Source organism: Barbus barbus (genome assembly GCF_936440315.1).
Source record: "Barbus barbus genome assembly, chromosome: 41".
Classification (NCBI taxonomy): domain Eukaryota; kingdom Metazoa; phylum Chordata; class Actinopteri; order Cypriniformes; family Cyprinidae; genus Barbus; species Barbus barbus.
Window position 1 is genome coordinate 19,921,343 of NC_136719.1, and position 24,803 is coordinate 19,946,145.

General features: G+C 36.4%; 2 protein-coding genes across 3 annotated transcripts in view; both read left to right on the forward strand.

Annotated features, from left to right (window-relative positions):
- The window catches only part of LOC306860827 (inactive dipeptidyl peptidase 10-like), a gene marked incomplete at both ends in the record, with an annotated part of 44,750 nt that extends 42,519 nt beyond the window's left edge, over positions 1-2,231 (forward strand). The window contains 4 exons of the mRNA XM_079402773.1: positions 507-606; positions 849-907; positions 1,859-1,931; positions 2,008-2,231. Coding sequence (XP_079258899.1) covers positions 507-606; positions 849-907; positions 1,859-1,931; positions 2,008-2,231 — 456 coding nt within the window. The remainder of the gene's footprint in view (positions 1-506; positions 607-848; positions 908-1,858; positions 1,932-2,007) is intronic.
- A 2,938-nt stretch (positions 2,232-5,169) lies between these two features.
- LOC306860628 (citrate synthase, mitochondrial-like) lies at positions 5,170-23,817 on the forward strand. 2 transcript variants are annotated; one of them, XR_013783394.1, is made up of 12 exons: positions 5,170-5,322; positions 13,768-13,815; positions 14,055-14,162; positions 15,620-15,685; positions 18,395-18,526; positions 19,131-19,319; positions 19,462-19,661; positions 20,715-20,844; positions 20,940-21,041; positions 21,158-21,367; positions 21,734-22,836; positions 23,223-23,626. XR_013783394.1 is itself a non-coding variant. In XM_079402415.1 (11 exons), the coding sequence occupies exons 1-11, from the start codon at positions 5,272-5,274 to the stop codon at positions 21,902-21,904; spliced, it is 1,407 nt and encodes a 468-aa protein (XP_079258541.1). In that variant the 5' UTR covers positions 5,170-5,271; the 3' UTR covers positions 21,905-23,817. The 2 variants fall into 2 exon arrangements, 1 of the variants encoding a protein (XP_079258541.1); XM_079402415.1 differs by having other exon boundaries at positions 21,734-23,817.
- Positions 23,818-24,803: the final 986 nt, after the last annotated feature.

Consider the following 24,803-nt stretch of genomic DNA (forward strand, 5'->3'; position numbering starts at 1 on the left):
AAACTGTGCATGTAATGGCTTTAACGAGGGAAAGAACTACAATCCAGTTTGCTTGCTGCAACTCTGATAGGTGGAACATTGTTCACAGCAACATGGGTAATGTAGTTTTTCATCCGTAATTCCACTGTTAAACACAATTCTTTAAAAAAATAATTGAAATAATGTGAACTGAATGATGTAACAAAAGCATATACCATTAAATAACAACATCAGAATTTAGTTTATTGTTTATTGAACACTGGTGTCTAAAAACACAAAGTTTTGCATTAAATTGATTTTTGTACAGTGGTTAAGGAGGGTTTATGCATTGCATCATTTCAAATAACAACTTAAAAGTGGTCAAATGGATATAATGCTCTGCCTCTTGTGGCCTATCACTTTTATACACATCTTCTTAGCAAACGAATCCCTTTGTAGACTTGCATCATATTCTCACCTAGGATGTGTTCTTTGAATTTAGTCTTCAGTTGCAGAGCTCTGACATCAGCCTTCTTTTGTCCTCACAGGGATTCGGTGGCTATTTAGGTTTGAAGATGTTGACGGCAACCGATCAGATGTTCAAATGTGCCGCTGTCATGGCTCCCATCACAGACTTCAAGCTCTATAGTGAGTTCAAGCTCCATACACAATGGCAGAACAATATTTTTGGACATTCTTTGAAGTGCCTTGGAGTGCTTCAGAATACCATAGTATGCGATATGGTAATCATTCAGTTCCATGGTATATATCAAAGCATCCTGGTACTAGTTTTTTGTAAGCATATCCATGTGATACATGGTGTATTCTGCAATGCACTTCAGTTTCTTTTCACATTTATGTGTGGAAATGGATTCAAATTTGTTTTTCAGGTGCTGCCTTCTCAGAGAGATATCTAGGCCTTCCAACTAAAGAGGAGCATTCGTACATGGTAGACCTTTAGCATCAACCTTATCATGCATTAAGTTACAGAAGTTTTTTTTTTTACTACTCGGGGGGGAAAAAATAGCTATAATGTAATAAATCACATTGTGACAGGTACAAGACACAAAGGCACATTTGTACCACAGTTACAATATTAAATTATAAAGTTACAACTTTGAGATTTAAAGTCATAAAGCTAGTTACGAGAAACAAAGTCACAATTGTAACATTATACATTGTTACAGTTACAAGAAAGAAAAGTCAGTTGTGAAATATAAAGTTAAATTGTGACCGTCACAGTTGTAACAGAATGTAACAATTATAGTGTATAACAATAACTATATGTTCTAGTTAAAAGCAACAAACTTACAATTTTGAAATATAAAGTCATTGGGATGTTACCTTGTGACAAAGTTGTGCAAGAAACAGATATAAAGTTACATTGTGATACTGTTATGAGAAACAGTCACAACTGAGATGCAGTGGTTGCCTCTCATTTTAAATGGAAAGAGCACAGACAAAGCCTTATTTTGTTTATATGAAGAGATTTCTTTTATTTGTGTTACTTATTTATTTGATTTGGAGCTTGTTATAAAATTTCTATTTAGTTTTGTTATTTAGCAGAGGCTTTTATCCAAAGCGGCTTACAAATGAGGAGAATAGAAGCAATCAAAACCAACAAAAGAGCAATAATATGCAAGTGCTATATTAGTGTATTATTATAGTGTTATATTTCAATTTCACAAAGAAACGTGCTGCATTTTGTCCAAGCAATAATACAATGACACTTTAAAGTTACAGTTATTAGAAACAAAGCCATTATTGGATAAAAGGTCACATTTGGGAGAAATAAAATAGCATTTATTAGAAATAAATTTGCAACTACATTTTTGCTTTACATTCAGAAACAATCTTCTATATTATGTGACTGAGATGCCAATGTGTTGTTTCTTTGCAGGCTGCGTCTTTGTTGGATGACATTCACAAGCTAAAAGACGAAAACTTCCTCCTCATACACGGGACTGCAGATGGTTAGTTTCATTATTATAAATCCTTCACATACATCATTTGTGGGTTTTCAGGTATGTTTTACCTTTGTGTGTTTAGCGCGGGTACATTTCCAACACAGCGCTGAGTTGTTGAGTCGTCTGGTGAAGGTAGAGGCCAACTACACCCTTCAGCTGTACCCAGACGAAGGCCACTCCTTAAGAGAAGAACGGAGCAACCAACACCTGCAACGTACACTCCTTCACTACCTCCAAAACTGCCTCAAATACGACCCCTTCCTCAACATAGAGGAGGAAGAGGAGGACAACGAAGAGGAAGAGTGATCTCACTGTGTCCACTCTCGGTCTTCAGAGGATGCGTTATTTCACCAAAGGAAAAAATGAGCAAAATGGAGATCAAGAGGACCAAATTCACCAGCTATTTACCACAAACTCAATTTTGGGATGGTTTTTTTTGTTTGTTTTTGTTCAGACTGCAACAGTCAATGTTTCCTGAGAGTCCAGGAAGTTGAAACACAACTGCTCTGGTTCATACAGTTTTCAAGGAAATCACGCACAGTATAATGTATAAAGGAACCCAATGCAATCAACATCTTAAATCAGATTATGTTTCAAATGTGTAAAAGATGCATGTTGATCAGTTTTGATGTTGCAGCGCCATCCTGTGTTGAAAGATGAAAAAAAAACAAAACAGTGGTTTACAGATTCAGTGTTGATAGTGTTTACTAAAACTATTAATTTTATTTTTGTTGTTAATTTAATTAAAATAAAATAGAAATATTAGGCTACATAAAAAAACTTGAATGAAAATTAGAAATGTTGCTTTGGCTACTAACGGAAATAATAATAAAAGTTGAAGTTTAAATAAAAGAAATGAAAGCTAAATAGAAATATTTAAAAATGTCAAAAGCATGTAAAATGACTAAAACTACTCAACTAAAATGAAAACGAGAACAACATATAAAAGTTATTAACTAATTTGAAATATTAATAAATGCCATTGTAGTATATTAATAATGCTAGAAAACACAGAACCTGATATCTAGAAATTAGAGTAGATAATATAATGCTGCAGAGATATGGAACACAAATGAGAATGCTGACATGAAATGAATGCCTATTTTACACGATATTTATTTAAAATTCACAAAAAATGGAAACAGAGACTGTTTCTTATTCACTGACAGCAAAACTAGCACATCTGTTTATCAGCCTTATGGACATTGTTATTGGCTGATAATCTCAACAAGACCAGAGATCTGATCTATCACTAGCCTATACTGTGGAAGATTTGATTGAATGTAAAATGCAAAATGTCATTTGAACCTGGCTCTTTATATGCATGACAAACCAGCTGCATGGTGCTGTATATTCTGATTCTTTCATAATCTCTGTGCCAAACACAATAGTAATTTGTGAAAAAAGTAGAATTTGCATACAGTGTGTTAACACAAAGCGCACAGTGTGCACATTCGGCAAGTTTTGAACATCTCCAAAGTATTACGGTGTAAGTACACGGCTGTCCTTGCTGTAAGAGTACAAAATCAGTGACTCACACTGCATGCTGCAGTTTACAGAAGCCTCATAAGGTCTCCAGCATACATCATATCTCTTTATAAACATCGAGCCCTGCTGTGTGCAGTTTCACACAGAGAGGAACTATATTTTAACTGACAGGCGAACACAATTTGTTCCGTTGCCATTGTCATGCATATGCAAATGTCATGTTTATAGATCAAATGTGCCAATTAGTCTGTGACCAAACCTTTCAGAACTGATTTATGTGACTATTTTGAATATGGCAGTTTGTGAATTTAGTACATTTTTATGTTTATCTGTAAGATTCTTTATGCAGGGTTTTGTTAATTTAAATTTTTGACAAAAAAGTCTGTAACCATGGTAAATTTGTTGGTAAAATCAGAGTACTTTTATAGACAATGTCCATTTTTGCATATATGCTTTTATATAAAAACTATCATTCAAAAACTTGGGGTCGGTAAGCTATTTTTAAAAGAAATTATATTTTTATTTAGCAAGGAGACATTAAAGTGAACAAAAGTGACAGATAAGACTTTGTTACAAACAACAACAAAAAATATTTTAAAATAAATGCTGTTATTAACTTTCTATTAATCAAAGAATAAAAAAGTAATTCCACAAAAAATATTAAGCAGCACAACATTGATAAGAATAATAAAAAAAATATTTATTGATACTAGAATAATTTCCGAAGCATCATGTGACACTGAAGTAGTTGAAAATTAACTTTGCCATCACAGGAATAAATTATATTTGAAAATATATTAATATAGACAACAGTTATTTTAAATTGCAATAATATTTCACAATATTACTGTGTTTACTGCATATTTGACTAAGTAAATCCAGCCTTGGTGAGCATAAAATTCTTACCGTCCCCACAGTTTTGAATGGTAGTGTACTTCAGTATATGCAAGTTTTATCGAGAAGTTGACCAGCTCATGACATAGTGATATTTTTTAAACACCATAAAGCTCATGAGAAAACAAATTGGACAAAATGACAATAATAGGAATTAAAAGTAGGTTAGTTTAAAGTTTAGAACACAAGATATCAGCCGTTCCACCTGCCTTCAACTTTCTCATTCACCAACCAAATAATTATTTATTTTTTGTGACCTTCATGTATTGCTGAAATGTGTATGTAGAAACCTTGTAAGTTTTGTGTGTTGACATTGTGATGCAGCTAAGCAAGTTACATATCCCAGAATGCCCTGTTGTGCTGTAGGTCCAAGAAAATGCTGACAATGTTACAGGCAGCATGAAGTCTGAAATGAACGTCCTTGAGCCTCTGTATCTATATATTTGTATTTAATTACAATTTTCCAATAAAGTCTGAAATCTTTGTGTATGTGTTGATATTGACAAGAAGCAGCATAATTCAAACCTTTATTAAAAAGCATTAAATTATGATACAGTTATAATTTGGAAATGCATTCCTTATTTGCGAAAATGTCAAGGTGCCTAAAAAACGCATGTGATTTTACTCAAGCATATCTGTCATTCTATTTCTAGTCAGGCAGTTTAAAGAACAGCCTACAGCCGTAATGTCTGAATAATTTATATACGTTCCATTCTTGAACCAATCAAATCAAAATGAGATTAGACGCTTCACCAATCAAAATCAGCTATCTCACTCTCAACCAATCAAAACTCGCGAACGCCGTTCCATCCTCACCAGGTTCTCTCTGACCCAAACCGCGCCTACAACAGGGCCCGAGTCCGCTTTTCAACCTTCACTGCGAGCACGGTATCGAGAGGGGCACCTTCAAGCAGGGGTCGATAAAGAAGCACTTGTTATATTTATACACACATATACGAGAACAATGTCCTTCCTCTCTATCAGCAGACTAGCCCCAAGGCTCCTCAGTTCAAAGGTAGGAAAGTTTTATTTTAACTCGAGTGAAGAAAACACAGGCTGCTACCGGTTAGCTTAGCTTAGCTTAGCAACAGACATCCAGTATGGTATATTTCGTATTAATAAACCATATCGAACATCTGTTTTAAGTACTTCATACATGAAAAACATTGTTTATATGCCTCCCTCTTTAAGTCTTAATTTTTTGTCAAAACCTAGTTAACTGACAACCTGGATAGCAATTTTAAACAACATAGGCGGTCAGAAATATTGTCAAACGTTAAAAATTGGGTTTGAACTTTCAAAACGCACCCCAAACATGTTGTCAAAGTAGGGAATTGATGATTTTTTTTCCTGACAGCCGTTATAAAGATATGTTTTAGCTTTAAAATGGTGTCATTGAGCTTTTCAAAGATACCTGACAAAGAAAAGCGTTATGTTATGGTTATATTCGTACGACTCTCATCTGTAGTTGACCTCCTTTCACAAGGCACTGAACACTTTAACCAGTTTTCATTTGTTACAATGTAACTAAATTTGACCAGTCACTTTGACATCTGGGAAATGCACCGGTTTAGTCTGACATAGCAGTATTTTTGTTGTTCTCTGTGGCTGATTTGACCTTCAGAATTGTCATTCATTTATTAATGGCCAGACTTCAATAGTTTGCAAAGATGCTAGATCACTATAATTGACCATAATAGAGCTATATAGGGTTCATGCAGAGTACACATCATGCGTTTTCAGTAGGGTTTAAATGTGGTCATCCTCAAATTAAAAGCATCTCCCATCTTTAAGGTGCCATAGAATGCATTGATACAGTATTTTAAATTGTTCTCTGATATCTACACAGAAGGTATGTGGCTTAAGTAAGGGCAAAAAATCTCCAGAAACGATTTTACATGTCCATTTACAACCCTAGGATTTCTCCCTAGAATGAAACGGTCTGTTATTGGCTTATTTGGCAGGGTCATGAATAATAATGAGCTCTGCTCTGATTGGCTGTTTCACAGTGCTGCTCAATGTTGAGCTCTGCTCTGATTGGCTGTTTCACAGTACGGCTCATCAGCAAGAAGGAAGCACAGGGAGGAAAATATAACTTTAAATACTTTCTCTCGCAGTTATATCGTCGGGTAATTATACTGTATATAAAACGCGGGCATCAGGGAGCCGTTATTAATATGCGAGGCATTGAAACTGCTTTTGAACGATCCATCGATCGCGTTATAGTTTGACTTTCAAGAGACGCGATCACACAAACTATGTTTACATTATGGAGCAACAGTACTTGCCACACATTTCACAAGATCAGATGCTTGTCAGTGGTGCTCAGGATCTGTAAGTCATTCGCCATCATCCTCATCTCTCCTTACTGAGAGTGAAATCTTATGTACTGTAACAGGCTACCGCTAGCAAGGAGCTAACCATGTCCCTTTAGTGGCTCGCGTTATTTGCTTTCTGTGCCTTTCTGAATACAGACACCAACCCATCCCTGCACTTCACACCCCCTGCACGGCCTGGAACATAACATTTATTTTGTTATTTTCGCTGTTGTCCGCGCTTGTTTATTTACAATACCTGCAGAGCTGATGGTTCGGCCGGCTTAGAACAAGGGTGGGTTTATGCAAATGTTGGGGGCGTAGTGATCCCGACTGTTGTCGGTGTTATGTTCTGATTCGCCTGTTTTTCAGTGGTCTTTTTTAATCACGAGATTTACATATGAAGGAGGAAACTATGGTGTTTGAGGCTCACTGTATGTCATTTCCATGTACAGAACTGTTATTATTTAAATATGCCAGGGTAAAGACAGTTTTTCATTCTATGGCACCTTTAAAATTTAGTGTATGAAGATCCGATATACACTGTGAACAAATGTTATATATTTATGTAAAATAGTTTATATTTACATTATCACCAAAGTGTTCTTACTGTTACAATATAACTTTTTTCTTTCTCATGATAGCGCTGTACTCTGAGATGTGTGGGTACTTTTAGGTTTTACCTTTTTTTTTTTTTAGGTATTTTTTTAATTTATTATTATTATTATTATTTTTTATTTAGTTCATATTTTTATAAATCTTTATATTTACTTTTTTTTCTCCGTGGATCCCCAGTACTCCCTCGTGGGTCCCAAGACTAGGGATGTCCAACAGCGATCGAGTACTCGAGTACTCGGCCGTGACAGCGATGATCGTGTGAAAAAAAAAAAAATCTGATTGGTTATAGCAGCACTTTGGGTGGCACCCTGAGCTCTAATTGTTTAGCTTGCAAGAGCATGTGGTTCAAAAGAAAACAGAGAAGCTTGGCTTTGAATTCATGTAGTGATGTCTGGGTTAGCTACATACACATCTGATTAATCTAATATAGGATGCGTTGGGATGTTAACATTTATTTACATGCTGAATGCGCTGCATATTACCAGTGTTTAGTTTCATGCTCAAATGCAATGCCCGATATTGAGTTATTTGAGACGGTCAAATTGCTTTTAGATGTTTCTTTTTCAAAAATACTGATCCTGTAATAATGCAGCAGTGATTTTCTTTCGTCATATTTGTTGAACAGTAGGCATACTTATATTAAAATTGTTTTCGTACTTTTGGCTTTGAAAACACGCAGGCGACTTTAGGAATCACTTGACAATGTAGATGAAAATATAGCACAAATCTGCCATAAACATAAATGACATAAGCTTTATAATGAGAACTTTATAGGATGTGAAATCTATAGTAAATTCCGTCCTTACCCGTGTTTCAGCGCGTTGTTGAAAGCGCATTATGGCAAGAGCTCTCTCTTTCTCACTATAGCGTGTAACTTAAAATTCTCTGGCATATGCATCCTTTTGTGCAGATACAAGTTATAATGTTACGTTTGTTATGTATCCAAGTTATCTGAATAATATCATAGGAAGTGTCATAGAATGGGTTTCAGTTTATTGGCATAAAGTCAGCTTCAACTCAGGCAGCTATTCTTTTTTAGATGCTTTTTTTTAATAACATTGCTGCATCGTAATCATAATCTAACATCTGTTCATGTTTTCATGTCATGTTTTTATTTTTAACATTCATTTTCATAAGTCTTCAGATATTTTTATTATCTCCATTACAGCCATGCCCCGCCCCCCGTGTACTCAATTAATCGTTTTTGAAACCTATCGATGATCGAAATAAGAAATTTCCAAAAATGCCCATCCCTACCCAAGACACCTTTTTAAAACCCCGATCTAGTTCATAAAAGCTCTTGTGATCATGTGTGATTATGGAAGTTGTGAACATTGAGCATGAGTAGTTTCCTGAATAATGTCATGTTTGGGTTTGTGCTGTGATTTCCATTTTTACAAGTCATACAAATTTGATTCCTCTATGGAGTTTTGTTCTTTGATCTGAAATGCCTTGAGCAATGTGTGTGACTGATGACGTTTAGCATCTGACTAGTTTGTGATTGTTTGGCAAAAATGAGTGGAGGGTATGTCAAAGGGCATGTAGGATCTTTAGAAACTGGAATCCTATCCATATACTGTGTCAGTTGTGCTCTCATAAGATAACATTGTCTTTCATTGTTGTTGCTAGATAGATAAAACCAATGCCTTGCTGTCTGAATGACTTTATCATAAAATAGGTTACTGTGTTCTTGTCATTCAGGGTTAATACTCCATTAACACCGCTAGATGACCATTGTACACCATGAAGAGTTTCTCTTTTTTTTTTCTGCTGTGTATGACACTTATGTAATCTGCTGATTGACAGTTCACAGGGGTGGCCGAGGTGCATTTTTGTACTGTACTTCCTCCTTATGTAATATTCTTTATATACCTCTGATCAGTAAGTCTGCATTGTAAAAACTGTGGACACTCAAAGTTAGTAGGTTTAAATGACACTGCTTTTTCTGCAGTGGTGGTACTATAAAGAGCTCTTCAGGCATTCAGATGGTGGACAAGCATGTCTGACCTGTCTGACAAAGCTGTCCACCTGTCATCTGCTTTGAGTATTGGAAAAAAACAACAACATGTTTTTGTTTAAACAAAGTGCAGAGGAGTTATTAGAGCATTACCTGCCAGTCTTTTATATGTCTTCCTTGCCTAAAGAAAGCTGACAAAGAGTCCTTTGTCTGTCCAGAAATTCCTCCATATAGCATTTCTAGGGACCCCTGCACATGGTCACACATGATCCTTGCGTCTATTCTGCATATAGGCTGGCTCTGTATAATAGAACTGAGTCAAAGGTCATAGAATGGTCTAAGGTTGCCGGCTAGTTAATAGCCTGTGCATATTCTGTGTTCTGCAATGTTTGTGACGGTGTTGTTACCTTGAAGGTCACTGTTAAATATAGCATACATCGTAGCTTCAATAAAAAAATTTTTATTTGCCATTTAATTTTGAAATTTCTGTTGGCTTTGTAGAAAAAGAACCATCACATTTTCTTCAGAAAATGTAATGAGAGAGAGTTTTAATTAAAATACATAATTACAAGATCTTTCATAGTAACAATTTTCTATATATTATATTTAGAGCTGCACAATTAAATGCGATAGTCATGCGAATCTCGTCAGTAAAGCCGGTTCTGTGATCAGTAGTAAATCTCAATCGCCTGCTTTCAGATGGAGCAGCATTTACTACACAGAGCCGTAGTTCACTGACAATCTACGCAAAGTCGCATTCGTAATCGCGCGATAATGAAATCGAAGATATCGTTCTGCATTATGAAAGCTGTTTGCGTAGCTTGTCAGTGAACTAATGCTCTGTGTAGTAAATGCTGCTCCATCTGAAAGCACGTGAAAATACGACATTTACCGTATTGACCCGATTATAAGACAACCCCCCTTTTTCAAGATGTACTTTTTGGAAAAGGCTTTTTCAAAACCAAATCTTGTTTTAAGGAATTTTTTTTCTTAAATTATTTTCAATATTGCATATTTATTTTCCTCTTTTAACTTTTGTTTTGAATGTATGGTAAATACTGGTAAAAAAAAACAATAAGCACATTTAAAATATACACTTTGATACACCATAAAAATAACAGGTAACCCATCTGAATTATATAACAATTAGGCTATCCATCTCATAGTAGCCTAGGAAAATTTAATTATTAGTAGAAGTGAAATTTTATTGTAGTCTTCAAATCTGAGTAGGCTACTGTCTTACATTTTAAAATCACTTACAGAGGAAGTTTGGTCCCGTCAGGCTAACATGACAGTCACGACTCGTGCCACTGTAAGCTTTTCTTTTTCTTTCGTTTTCACTCGCGATCTTCTAACATTATTACAACACACATTACGTTACGTATTTCTTGGCACACTCGTTTTGTGTGTATTTGGCGCCACCTATTGTTGTGGGTGTATTATTGACATGTCAAAGTATAGACCCTGAATATAAGATGACCGCATTTTTTTTAGATGTATTTCCAAGAAAAAAAACATTGTCTTATATTCGGGTCAATACGGTAATGACATGTTTTTACTCAACTCACTTCATAACGTCAGTCGAGTGTTTGAAATAAATTCTTCTGTGAGATGATGTGGCTTCTTAAGGCAAGCAATATTTCATAGTGTTCTAAGCAGTGATAAAGGCTGTGTCGATTAGCATTGCCTTATTTACTTTATTATAATAAAAACTATAATAAGACTAACTCAGATAATCCGTATATTGTCGTAGGCGTGTGTTTATTAGTCACGCTGAATCAATGAAAGCAGTTAAATCTTCTGTTTTATTCAGCTGCAGTCTTAATTTCTTTACTTGCAAGTTTACATTTTTTTTGGTTTGCAAAAATCTGCATGAAGAATTTTAAGTGTCTGTGACAGCAGGTTTACAAACCCCTTTTTTTTTTTTTTTTAATTACACAATGTTTATGCAAGTCTAGAAAATTAATTCGAAATGATGTTATTATAATATGTTCACACATTGACCTCTAGTTTGTGAAGTCTATTGCTTTTGACATGTCTGGAAGTATTCAGCTACTACAGAGGCTTATGTAATCACCCTCCTCTGTGCTCACACCGGGTTCAAGCTAACAGCTGCCAGTAGCCTAAACTTTCACACAGATTACACGGCCGTAGACTTGCAGGAAGGTCAGAGACTAGCAGTTACATATCAACAACAATACAGGCCACGCCATAAATTAGTGTTTTTCTGGTTTCACAGCTACTGTGATGATGTGTGTCAGTGAAATCTTTAGATTTAGGGTAGAGTGACAGGTATCTGGTGCAGGGCTGGGTATCGTTCAAAAATTTTTTGATACCGATACCTTGAGTTCGATACCTTCGGTTCCTGAACGATACTTTTTCCAATACCAATTTTATGAAATCAATTTTAACAAGATTAAATTATCTAAAAAAAAACTTTGGTTTTATTTTTTTCAGCTTGTTGACATTTATACAGACTCAAAGACTCAATATATAATAATAAATCAGTGCAAATAATTTTAATGAAGCTCAAATAGTTTTCAGTTTAAAATAGTGCGTGTTCGTTTTAAAACGCATTGCTCAGACAGAATCATCATTTCTATTCATTTATTCTAGGTTGTTAAAGACAATCTTTATCCACTTTCATAAGTGGGTGTTTTATTTTCTTTCACCATATTTTTTATTGTTATTAAATTCTGTGTTGTAGTATGTCTAATTATTTGAATGCATAAATTCTACTTAGTTTATTCAAATTTATTCTTAAAATAGCCTTATGAAATGTTTTATTTTTCCTCAGAAATTCTGTGTTCTGTATCTGGTTTTCAAATGAAGGCATAAAACATTAATTTCATTTATGAAATGTGATCATTACTTAAAAAAAATAAAAAATAAAACGTTATTAATTTTAATAGTAGCCTAGTAGTAGCAGTATGTACACTCTGCTGAACAATATTAATACATGTCTGCCGCAGTGTCTTCCAAGTGAAACCGAACTTTTATTTTGACGGGTTGCCATGAATACCTTTACAGTTCTGTGTGTATATGATATGATGCTAGTTTTACTCAAATCAAATGGTAAAATGCTCATGGAGTGACTCTCAGATCAGTTCTGGAGACTTATTTAGACGGCAGACGCTGAAATCACCGCGAGTGTAACGCGTGTTTCAGTCAAGTGGGTAGTAAACGAAACCGCGATATAGAGAGCAGACTGCTCCGTACGCTTTCAAATCGCTCTCGCGGATTTCAAACACTGATCAATCAGCGCCGCGTCGCTTCTAGTCAAACACACCTAGTGCTGCAGGATTATTGGCTCACTGACGTTGATGAAATTAACCCCTTAGGTATCGAAATTTGGTTACCGAACGACAAGACGTTTACAATACTCGGTGGTATCGAGGCAATTCGGTCGGTGCCTAAAAAGTATCGAACTCGATACCCAGCCCTAATCTGGTGTCAGAGCACTGACCCACATGGCAGTCAGGAGGCCCATGGTGTAGGAAGCATTGGCTCTTGTACAGGAAGGTGCAATCATTCCCTATGTAATCCAGCTCAGTTGTCCAGTCTTAGTCTGACCCCTAAGGTGAAAGGAAGCCTGGAATGCACTTGTGATTTTTGTTTGTTTGTTTGTTTTGGATATGAAAGACATAAAATAGAAACATATAAAATTACAAAATTACTACCAACATTTCGAAAAGATATAAAATTATGAAATTACTACCAACATTTTGGTAGTCTCCAACCTGCAGCTGAATGCTGTAAACAAATCTCCCGACATGTCTTGCCAATTTGACCCGGCTTTATGCCCGTGCTTGAGTCATTCTGCAGTGGCAGTTTCAATCCAGTCCTGCTGTGAGTCAATCAGACATGGCTCTTAATCTAAAGCTATATATAGAAGTGAAGGATGTGTCTCTGGGTAGGAAAGGGTCGGGCCATGCGGATAATCTCATAACTCTTCCTGAAGCAATTCTTTAATAGAATTAGCAGTTGGATCCATACACCTGTCTCTGCAGAATTCATTGTGTTCTGTTGCACCTGAGCTCCTTTTATGTTCCTGTGAAATATTGTCATTGTGTATGTCTTTGCTATAATTAAATTGTATTGAACCCCAAATAAGGCAGTCATGATGAATGGCACAGTGGTCATAGTTCAAGACACACTTCAACTCTGGTTTCTCCAGCAGTCTTGTCTGTGCATTAAATGTGCTGTAACTCTTGTAGACAAAAACAGCAGCTAAGTAAGAAGTTGTAAAACATTATGATATAAAAATGCCTTAAAGTTTTTGTTGTTCTACATGTAGCATTCACTGTATCTCTGTGTTTTCTGGGCTTTTGACGTCAGAGCCTGTTGAAAATATTTGGTCCAATAGAAACATGTAATAAGAAGCTTGTAATTTAAATACAAAGAAAGCAGCAACTGATGCATTTTGCATTGTGCAACTAAAGTCACCTGCCTTGCAGCTGTCAGCAGGCCTTCTCCAGTGAAATCTGACTGCTTGCCCAGGTTGTTATGATGCTCAGCTTCCTCTGCATTGCATCTTTCATCAAAGTTGTTGTTTTTCTTTCTCTTCCAGAATGCAGCAAGTGTCGTTGTGGCTGCCAGAAATGTCAGCGCATCCACGGTACGTATCTGCATCACTTCAGATATCCTGGATCAATGATCACAGCCAGAACCAGGCATTAGATTTTAATTGCACTACAGAGATTCGATCACAGCCTTGCTTTTGATGGGAAGGTTGAGTCACATGAATCGCATGTCTGGGGCTAATTTTTTTAAACCTCAAAAAGCACTAGTAGTTAAATCTGTTTGTGCCTGATCCACTAACTTAAAGCTGACCTTTTTTCCCTTGATCTTATGCAGAATTTAAAAGATGTTCTGGCAGACCTCATCCCTAAAGAGCAGAGCAGGATCAAGAACTTCAAACAGCAGCATGGCAAAACCACAATTGGTCAGATCACAGTGGACATGGTGAGAGAAACATGTGACTGCTTTTGTCTGTTATCACTTTAGGCTACATTACAATTAATGGTTGACCGATATATATGCCTTGGCATTTTTCAAATATCAGCATCGGCCGATAAGTTTTTCCTGTTTGGCCAATGCGTTCGAGGCGGGACCTTTATTTTGACGGTGCTGAGAACTGCAGCGCCTGAGCACATAGTGCTCGCATTCTCCCTTTTGTTTGCTGTCGTCATTAACAGCTCTGTCTAATACAGACAGAAGAAGTCTGTCTAATAATCAGATAGAACGGTTAAAAAAAAGGAATTAAAATGTATACAAAATAAAAGTATTTTAACGATTGCTATTATATTATTAGTAATAGAAAGGCAAACATTATAATTTCTCGTTTGCCGTCAACATTTAGCTAATATGCATTTACATAATTTAAACATCTTTGAATGTCTAATGAACAATTAATTTTACAAATCTTGCAAACTTAGTCGAATCCAGTTGTGAGATCTTGTGAAGTGTGCATTTGTATTCTGCATGATCGCATGCGCTCTGTGTGACGGTCGATCCGTGCGAATTGAATGCGGACAGGAGGAGATTTCAGCTTTACTGGTGGTGACGTGCGATCGACAAACAAAAGTGTTACCTTGGATTTATTTAAAAAAATAATATTCCCAATGCACACAAACTTCCCAGAATACTGAGTGCCCTGTTGGTTACAGTGTTTACTCCCTTTTTAAATATATTTTTATTAAATTATTTATTTATAAGATTGTCATCTAAAGTATAAGTATGTTTGTTTATTTTACACACTTTTTTTTTAAATCCATTTTCAAATTATTTCAAATTTCTTAACTTAATTAAAATAAATAATTATATCAGCCACCCTGTTTACAAGATATCGGCATTGGCTGTCAAAAAAACAATATCGGTCGACCACTAATTATAATCAACTTGTAATAATTATAAAGCGCAGGGTTATTTTAAAGATTTATGTGTATCGTGTATTTTTTTTTCTTTCTATCTTAAGGACTCCATGTTGGAAATCATCGGCTTAAATTTAGGATATCCAACTAGTGATCTCAGCCAGGTTGCATGTTATCTGACTGATGTCACAAGCAATGTTGCCTAACATGTTTGACCGGTCTGATCTCGCATGATGTAGTGCTGCAAACCGCCACAAACACAGTAATATTTTTTTCCCTATGATTGGCTGGCAGTTTTGTCAAGGACCCTCAGGCTGTGGTGTGAGTGCTGCTGCTCTCATGGCCGTTGTTTCAGCTGAGTCATTTGGTCTTTGTCTCCCTGCCAGTTTTTCTGTACTGTAGATTAAACTGCACCTGAGGAGCATTATTACTGTCATATATGACACTAGAACTAGAGGCCACTGAGATGGAGGGCTGGTTGTAGCTCAGAAAAGGTGTTGACGTAGGTATTTTAATAATGTTTGAGTGCTTTTTTTTTGTTTTTGACAGGTTTATGGAGGAATGAGAGGCATGAAGGGTTTAGTGTACGAGACCTCTGTGCTCGACCCTGATGAGGTTAGTATGCACATACACACAATACCATGAAATGTAGCTTAAACCAGGTTATAATTATTTATACAGTAATTCCAAATTGATTTATATATATATATACAGTTGCATGCGAAAGTTTGGGAACCCCTTGCAGAATTTGTGAAAATGTGAATAATTTTAGCAAAATAAGAGAGATCATACAAAATGCATGTTATTTTTTATTTAGTACTGTCCTGAGTAAGATATTTTCCATAAAAGATGTTTACATGTAGTCCACAAGACAAAAAATAGCTGAAATTATTAAAATAACCACATTCAAAAGTTTGGGAACCCTTGGTTCTTAATACTGGTTACCTGGATGATCCACGACTTTTTTTGTTTTGTGATGGTTGTTCATCAGTCCCTTCTGAAGGGCAGTACTAAATTAAATTTTTTTTATTATTATTTTAATAATTTCAGCTATTTTTTTGTCTTGTGGACTAAATGTAAACATTTTTTTTATGTAAAATATCTTATTCGGGACAGTACTAAATAAAAAATTTTCTTGGCCGACTTTTTTTTTTTTTTTTTTTGTAAGTGTGACCTGCCGATACTGATTTTTGCAGATTCCGATTTTCTTTTTAAAAACTATAACTGACAGCATATACAAACAAAAATCTACATCATAAAAAAATTAAGCATTACAGTTGCCCCAATCTGGACAAAGTTACAGATGTTCTCTCACTTAAACAACTCTCAAAATAAAGTGCTCTTTGACTAGAAAAGAGGTAGAAATAACAATGAACTGAAAAGGAGTTGCTGTATATAACAATACAGATGTCATTTCCCACTGTTTCTTAAATTGTCATTTTTTTCACTAAACTTTATAAATGTGTCATCTTTCACATCAAATTCTTAAATTGTTTTTAATTCAGTTAGAATAATAAGAAGCTGTAGGGATGTAACTAGGGATGCTCCGATCAGGATTTTTTAGGCTGATCACAGAAAGCAGTACCAGATCAAAACAGTTCTGCTATGGCTTTGATTTGAACTATTTTCATGAGCGAAATTAAGCAGAAAGAGTCCATATTGTGTCTAAAATGTAAGTTACTTAATTTTAACTTCTTGTTTATTGAACTACTATTGTATAAGATCACATTGCAGTCGTGTTGAAACATTTTGGTCATGCAATGTTGCGTACCTAAATCATATATTATAAATAGATTTTTCTTTTTTTTACTACCGCAGTATGCATTTATAACTTCCTGTGTGTTCTGTTGCGCTCATTTGTTTTGATTTCTGCACGAGTCTCTCACACACACTCACTCAGGCTGCACGAGCCTCATCTGGCACGATATAAATATATTATCAGTCGCCGTAAGTGTGACATCACAACAGACCGGCTTGAAATCGGCAATGGTCAATGGTCCGGGTCGGTCATGCAGAAAGCCGGCTAATTCCGGTCCCTGGCCGGTCGATCGGTGCATCTCTAATATATAATTAAATTATATAAATAATAATTAATCAATTACAAAGTCAAAATAGACTAAAAGGTCCTATCTTTCATAACATTGAGCCATCAGTCTGCAAATTTTAGCCTTGACGCATCAAATACACAATTAAATTTGTGAATGCATGATGAAAGTTTACAGTGTCATAGAAACTCATCATTTGCACAATAGTATGCTGCTGTAAGCTAAAAATAGAAAGTGGCACCACAGTGCCTTAGATAAATATACATTGATGTCAGTATGGCTGCATGTACACTGCAAGTCTTGACGACCATTTCCGATTTTGTGACTAAATCCGATTTTTTTTGGACGACGTGCTTGCATTTCTTTTAAAAGTGACCCGTATCCGATGTGCATTTTACACTGCACTTGAAGCAAGCCAAAAATAGCATATATGACATCACAAATCAATTTGAATAGTGCATTGAGTTTAATTTATTGACATGGAATTCATATAGAAACGTTTTTAATGCAATAGTTACATCTATACATCAAAATAATTATATAGCCTAGAACAAATTCTTTAGGAAAGTGATGTAGCAGATCCGCTGAAACCTTGAGTGGAATGTAGATTTTGTTAAGCATGTCACATCTGTGTTTTTTTTAGTAATTAAAACCAAATGCGTTCATCAGTGATTGTATATCAAAGGCAGGGACATATTTGTGTGAATTTTATTTTGCGGTTTCAATGGAAGGAACGGGACTGAAGCGCTCGTCTGTGCACGAGCCGTCTTCACTGACAACAGCAGCAACGAGCACTCGGCGTGATCTCAAAAGCAACACATTTCAACGTCAGATCGCCTTTTATTTAACACAAACGAACAAAATTAATACTCTGCTACTCAACTAGAGATGTTTCATTTGTTACAGGTATGTCTGTACCACATAATGTTTTAAACTCACTTTTCGATGACGTAGGAGTCACATTTACAGGGGAAGATCCAATCTGACCGCTTACACGGCAGGTGCACGTATCCGATTCATATCTGATTTATTTCCACATATGAATGAGGCCTGAAACCGATCGGAGAATATCGGAATCCATGCAATTTTTTTTTATTTAATTTTTTTCTGCTTACACGGTCGTGGGCCATATCAGATCTGTGCCACATGTGAGGAAAAAAAACTGAATTGGGTCACTTGAACCATGCAGTGAACCCTCTCAGAGTTCGAAGCTGCAGTGTTTATTTTATTCAATGAAACACACTGATGCCATCCCCATGTTTATCGATCGCATCTGTAGGGCATCCGTTTCCGTGGTTACAGCATTCCAGAGTGTCAGCAGCTGTTGCCCAAGGCTCCTGGTGGAGAGGAGCCGCTGCCAGAGGGTCTGTTCTGGCTGCTGGTCACTGGACAGGTGCCCAATGAGGAGCAGGTGAGGATATATTCATATTCACTGCATTCTTACTCATTAAAGAAACCCAGAGTGCCTAGAATTTAGAGCATGTGCTCTGATGCAGTTGTCCTAGTAACCTAGCATTTAAGAGCTTTAAACCTTTGGGCAGTGATGCTTATGTGAGAAAAGTGAGTTTGAATCCAGCGTGCAACAAAAATAAAAATCATGTGTATATAGATATTGCAGTTCCTCTCATATAAGTGAAACAATGTAAAATCTATCAGTTTAAAAAGAAAATGCTGCTTAGAAAAACAGTGTTGGTCTTTATCTTTTCTAGCAGCTTTTGCGATTTGCAAGATTGCCATCTGTTTATAGCTGTGACTCGTTATTGGCATATATTGATTACTCTGAGATTGACAATTACATTGTCTTGTTGGGATGCTAATCAAATTGTGGCCCTGAACAGGCAACCATAAATAAAAAATCTCTCCTATAAATATTTGTTGAATAAAATAGACTTAAGAAATTGAGTTTATCCTCTGAGGCCATTTTCATTACAGATGGCAGTCATATAAGCTGTACTCATAGTAACATGCCACAAAATATTTTGCCTTTTTTAAATTCTTTGTCGGCTGTTTTTTAGGTGAATTGGTTGTCTAAGGAGTGGGCTAAGCGTGCGGCCCTTCCCTCTCATGTGGTCACCATGCTGGACAACTTCCCCACCAACCTGCACCCCATGTCTCAGTTCAGCGCCGCCATCACGGCTCTGAACAGCGAGAGCAGTTTCGCTCGGGCGTACTCTGAGGGAGTTAACAAGGCCAAGTATTGGGAGGTGAGTCACTGAAAATATTTGTGCTAGAAAAGGTGAGGTGTGTAACGATAAATACTATGACTAAAACAACTCCTCCGGACTAAGATATTTATTTGCTATGTAAAGTGAGTCATTCACAAGAATTCATGCCATCTCTGTGCAGTTTGTGTACGAGGACTCCATGGACTTGATCGCCAAGCTCCCCTGCGTGGCTGCTAAGATCTACCGTAATTTGTACCGTGAAGGAAGCAGCATCGGCGCCATCGACTCCAACCTGGACTGGTCGCACAACTTCACCAACATGCTGGGTTACAGCGATTCACAGTTCACAGAACTCATGAGGCTCTACCTCACCATCCACAGGTGATGACCTACAAACTCGCTGACTCGTTCATCACAAAACTCCTCCACTGGTTCATTTGAGGCAGTCGTTAGGAATGAGATCGGCTTGGACTTTTAACCTTTGTGATTGCCCTCATAAAATCTCTCATCTCCATGAAGAGTCATATTTTTACCTCAGCCTAAGGGAGAAAAGCACATTAGTGAAGCTTGTTTCCAGCCCTGCTGTTAGACCATAATGCATCTCATGCCTGTTACCAAACTTGGCTATTTGTAAACTTGGCTATTTGTAGAAGAACTGCTACTATCTGAACCAAAAAAGAAGTGAAGAGCATTGGTGTAAACTTAAATTCAAACAATCCGCTTCCCATGCTAAACCCAGCATGACAAGTTAACAGCGTCTAGTCATTTTCTAGGGCTGCGGCCACCATTGATCAAGCTGTGGATTATCTAATTAGTGGATTAATAAATAATTGACAGATAAATCAAGATAATTGTAGGTTATTTGATGTTTAATATACAGCTATGTGGACTGGGACTTTGGACCAGTGAGACCTGCAATCTGTGCTATCAAAGCCAGTTATCACTTTTATTGCTTATTAAATGGATGCAATTGAAGTGCTTTTAAATAGGGTTAGAGATGATTGAGTTTTTATATATAAAATATTTTTCCCCCTTAAACAATTTTCCATTTTTAGTACAACATTTTTATATATATATTGGCAAAATAAGTTACCCAAATGGTTACCAGCAATTCTCCCTTGATAGTTAATAATGCTAAACTTTCAAACATAATGCACTTTTAATTTTGAAAACGATTGTGTGGTGCTTGGTTTATTGATGTCTTTCTGTCTCCCTTTGATCAGTGACCGTAGACTGTGCAGATTTTGTTCAGTCAGCAAGAAAGCACTCAACCTATTGTATATCTTTTAAGAAAGAAAGGGGAAGAGGAATGACTGTTTTTGATAAGTGAATAAAGTCTGCCCTCTTGCGGTTGTGTTAGTTTACCAGTCTTATCTAGTTTAGTGTCCTTCGACCGTAACCTTATCCTTTTTGTGTGCTTTTCTTCCTTTCCAGTGACCATGAGGGTGGAAACGTCAGCGCGCACACTAGTCACCTGGTAGGCAGTGCCCTGTCCGACCCCTACCTCTCCTTCAGCGCTGCTATGAATGGCTTGGCTGGACCCCTGCACGGACTGGCCAATCAGGTTTGAGCCTTAATGTGCTTAGTGCTGCAGAGGACATATAGTTATGAAAGACTAACCAGCTTTGCATTTCCTTAATTTTCTCCTCTGTCCTGTAGGAGGTGCTGGTGTGGCTGACAGCCCTGCAGAAGGAGCTCGGTGGTGAGGTGTCTGATGAGAAAATGAGAGATTACATTTGGAACACACTCAAATCGGGCAGAGTGAGTGCTTTTGTTATATCCCAACTTAATAGGAAATACATCAACTCAAAAACTCAATGCAGATAGATCACACTATGATGGATGATTGTTCGTTTCTCTCTTGTGTCATTATTCAGGTGGTCCCGGGCTATGGGCACGCTGTTCTGAGGAAGACAGATCCTCGCTATACCTGTCAGCGTGAGTTTGCCCTCAAGCACCTTCCCAATGACCCCATGTTCAAGCTGGTAGCTCAACTCTACAAGATCGTACCCAACGTGCTTCTGGAGCAGGGCAAGGCCAAGAACCCCTGGCCCAATGTAGATGCACACAGCGGAGTCCTGTTGCAAGTAAGTCACTAGAAACCAACCAGAGTTATATTTATATAATTGTATGTATTATATAATCAATTAAATATAATATAATATAAAATATAATTTGTATATGCGAGTGTTTCTAGTGTAAAATATAAAAAAAATCAAAATCACATAAAATAATATTGTTTTATTTATAGTATATTATTAATCAAATTTTATTTAAACATATACTTAACCTTTATTTAAATTGACCATATAAAAAAAAATCCCATTGAATATTTGATTGCACTAAAATCACATTAGTTTCATTCCTTTTCTCCCCCTTTTTCTATTTATACAGTTTACTTAATTTTTCTGCTTGCTCTGTTCATCATCTGTTTTTACTCTTGTGTTTTGCAGTATTATGGCATGACTGAGATGAACTATTATACTGTGTTGTTTGGCGTATCCCGAGCTTTGGGCGTCCTCTCTCAGCTGGTGTGGAGCAGAGCGCTCGGCTTCCCTCTGGAGCGTCCCAAGTCCATGAGCACGGATGGACTCCTGGCTCTGGTTGGGGCCAAATCAGGCTAGAGAGTGAGAGACCATGCCAGCGAAGTGGGGACAAGAAGGGGAAGAGCTTAATCTATTAGAAACAAGTCCCCGGGCTAAGGGATTTAAAGAGACAGTACACTTTTAAATTTCATCTAAAAAGGGCCTTTGTTATTAATATCACAGCAAGATTACACATCCCATTTACACGTTTATTAGTCTTTCATGCCTAAAATGCACATTTAAAGCTACTTTTTCACGAGAATTGTGTAGACACATTACACAGTCACTGCTTGCGATCGCTCCTTTTAAGTTTCCCCGCAGATTTGTTTCCGACTGTATGACACAGCTATGGATGTAGCGAGGTGGTTTGATGCAGAAGGCTTTATTGCCCAAAAACACAGCCAAGAGCGATATGTCTATCCAGAAATCACCTCTCTCCTTATTTAAACTAATAATGACTATTAAATACTAGTTCAGAAGAGTTCGTTCACCTAATATATAAATACACCCTTTATCCTCAGCTCTCACACCAATTATATCAGTTTTAGTCTTGTATTTTCACTCTCCTGAGGTCAGATGTTCACTTGAGCCTATGTTTATGCGAGGAAATGAATTGTCAAAGCCCTGCTCTGAGATAATTTGACACCGTTTGACTAGGCGCCCTCTAGTTTCTCCTTATTAAGAGCACTCCATGATGGCAATACGGTCCTCTCTCAATAGAATTGATTCTATGAGTTCAGTTCAATTGGGAAGCTTGTACATTTGTTTAAAAGGGTACTGCCCCTTTGTTATCTCTCATATTGCTCTCTGACTTCAACCAATCGTCTTCATCTTCCTGTCTGTTGTTTGGAAGCATGTTGTGTGCCCTCTTTATTTGAAATGACCAGTCCTTCTGTATTTCATCATATTGGACATACTGGCTTTGATTTGTTAAAGGTTTGTGTCATTCACACAAGTTATTGTAGTCGCAGGTGTTTCGTTTACCAACTTGAGAGCAAGTTGAATTTGTGGCGTTTATTTGTACGTTCATCCAAGATGGCGCTCAAAATCTGCTACTTTTTACCTGTTTCGAGTTTTAGTGTCTTTTTTCCCCAGTGTTTTGAAGAATGATGTCTTGTATAAAGAGAAAAGCTATCATTTTGAGTAGGTATACATAAGTTGTGGTTTTATTTATTCATGTAAATATAGCTTGAAAGTATGAATTGCATATCAAAACACCCTCACCATCCCTGTTAGTTAAAGCACTTATCTGTAATGACTCGCGTAACCCTTTATTTTAAGTAAACTATACCTTTAATATAATTTAAAACATGACTTGTACATGTACTGCTGTGACGCACACGGGTCTTGCTCTCAGGTTGTTTTTTTTAATAATCTAGCAGCTATTTTAGCTAGTCGGTCCATAAGCACTCCATTAACTCGATGGCACTTTCCCCCCCAATCATCATTTCCCACTTATCTAATAGCGTGAGAAGAATTGTCTGGTTTGCTGTGCCATTTTCCAGTGTGACTGTTTTTATCATGATGTACACGATTGGATTATGTGATGTCGGGTTAATTTAAATAACGAGGAATGTGAATATGGAGATGATTGGTTGAAGTCGGATCCACCAGGGGAAATGGGGAGGGGAACGAGAATTGGGGGGGGGGGGGGGGGTTTGAGTCTGGATTTATTGAGAAAAAGATGCTTGCACGAACAAAAATAAAAAATGGGAAAACTTGACAAAAAAGGAAAACCAATAAATGTTTTTAACAAACCTTTGACATTTTCTTTTTTTCTACATGAAACTCTTTCACTCAATGACTGCACTAGATTACTCTGATATTAACCGAATTTGGTCATATTCTAATATTCAGCTGTCCATAATGTAAAATTATTAACCTAAGCCAAAATAAGAAGAGAAACACAAATAAGAGTACACTCTTAGAAATAAAGGTTCTTCATTAACATCATGAAGTGGTTTCCTTAGTGGTTAGCATCCATGAAACCTTTTCAATGCACAAAAGGTTCTTTAGAGTTTATATATTTATTTTAAGAACCGTTCACTGAAAGGTTCTTTGCAGAACTTAAAGGTTCTTCAGTCATCGCTGAAAAAAAAAAAAAAACTTTATTTTTAGGAGCGTAGTTGGTATATTGCTTTATAATTCACAATTGTGATGCATTTGGAAGGTCCATATCCAAATTTAAGTAATCTGGGCACTGTGCAATAGTTTTAAATAACTGACTTTTTCTGCAAAAACAAGATATTTTGAAGCACGTTGGGAACCAAGCAACAATGGAATGGAGCAGTGTTGTAATTAAAACTATTGAAATAGTTTGTGTGATAATTTAAAATATTGTCTCTGCAACTTGCAGAAAAATAAGTATTAAGTTGAAATACTGAAGTTACTCAAACTGAATTAAACGCTATATGAAACAAATTAGTATAAGGTAAACCTTTTTAAATGAAAAAATATCTTTAATATGTTATATAAATATTATAATGGTATATAAATAATATTATACACTGCATTGGATTAAAAAGAAAACAGATACATTTCTCAAAGTATCTTTATGTTCCACAGAAGAAATGAATAAAAACAGGTTTGGAAAGACGTGTTGAGTGAATGATGTCAGAATTTACATTTTTATTCTGTAAATGATGTGCACAAATGTGGTTATTGCTCAAATTATGGCTTGTATGAATTGTATTAAGATCTAAGTATGGTCATTCTTCATTATTGGATCAATTTTGTGTAAAGATCTTCAAGTCAGGACAACTCCACTATAGTCTCTCACACCGTTATAAATACATGACCCAGATACCACCACCTTCCTCAGATTTCCTCAACCTCCACTGCTGTTTCACTTTGTATTCTTTGTTCCACCGTTATGTTTTCACAAGTACTCATGTATCTCCTCAACATTGGATTCTAGTGTAATCCAGCTGATCATAAA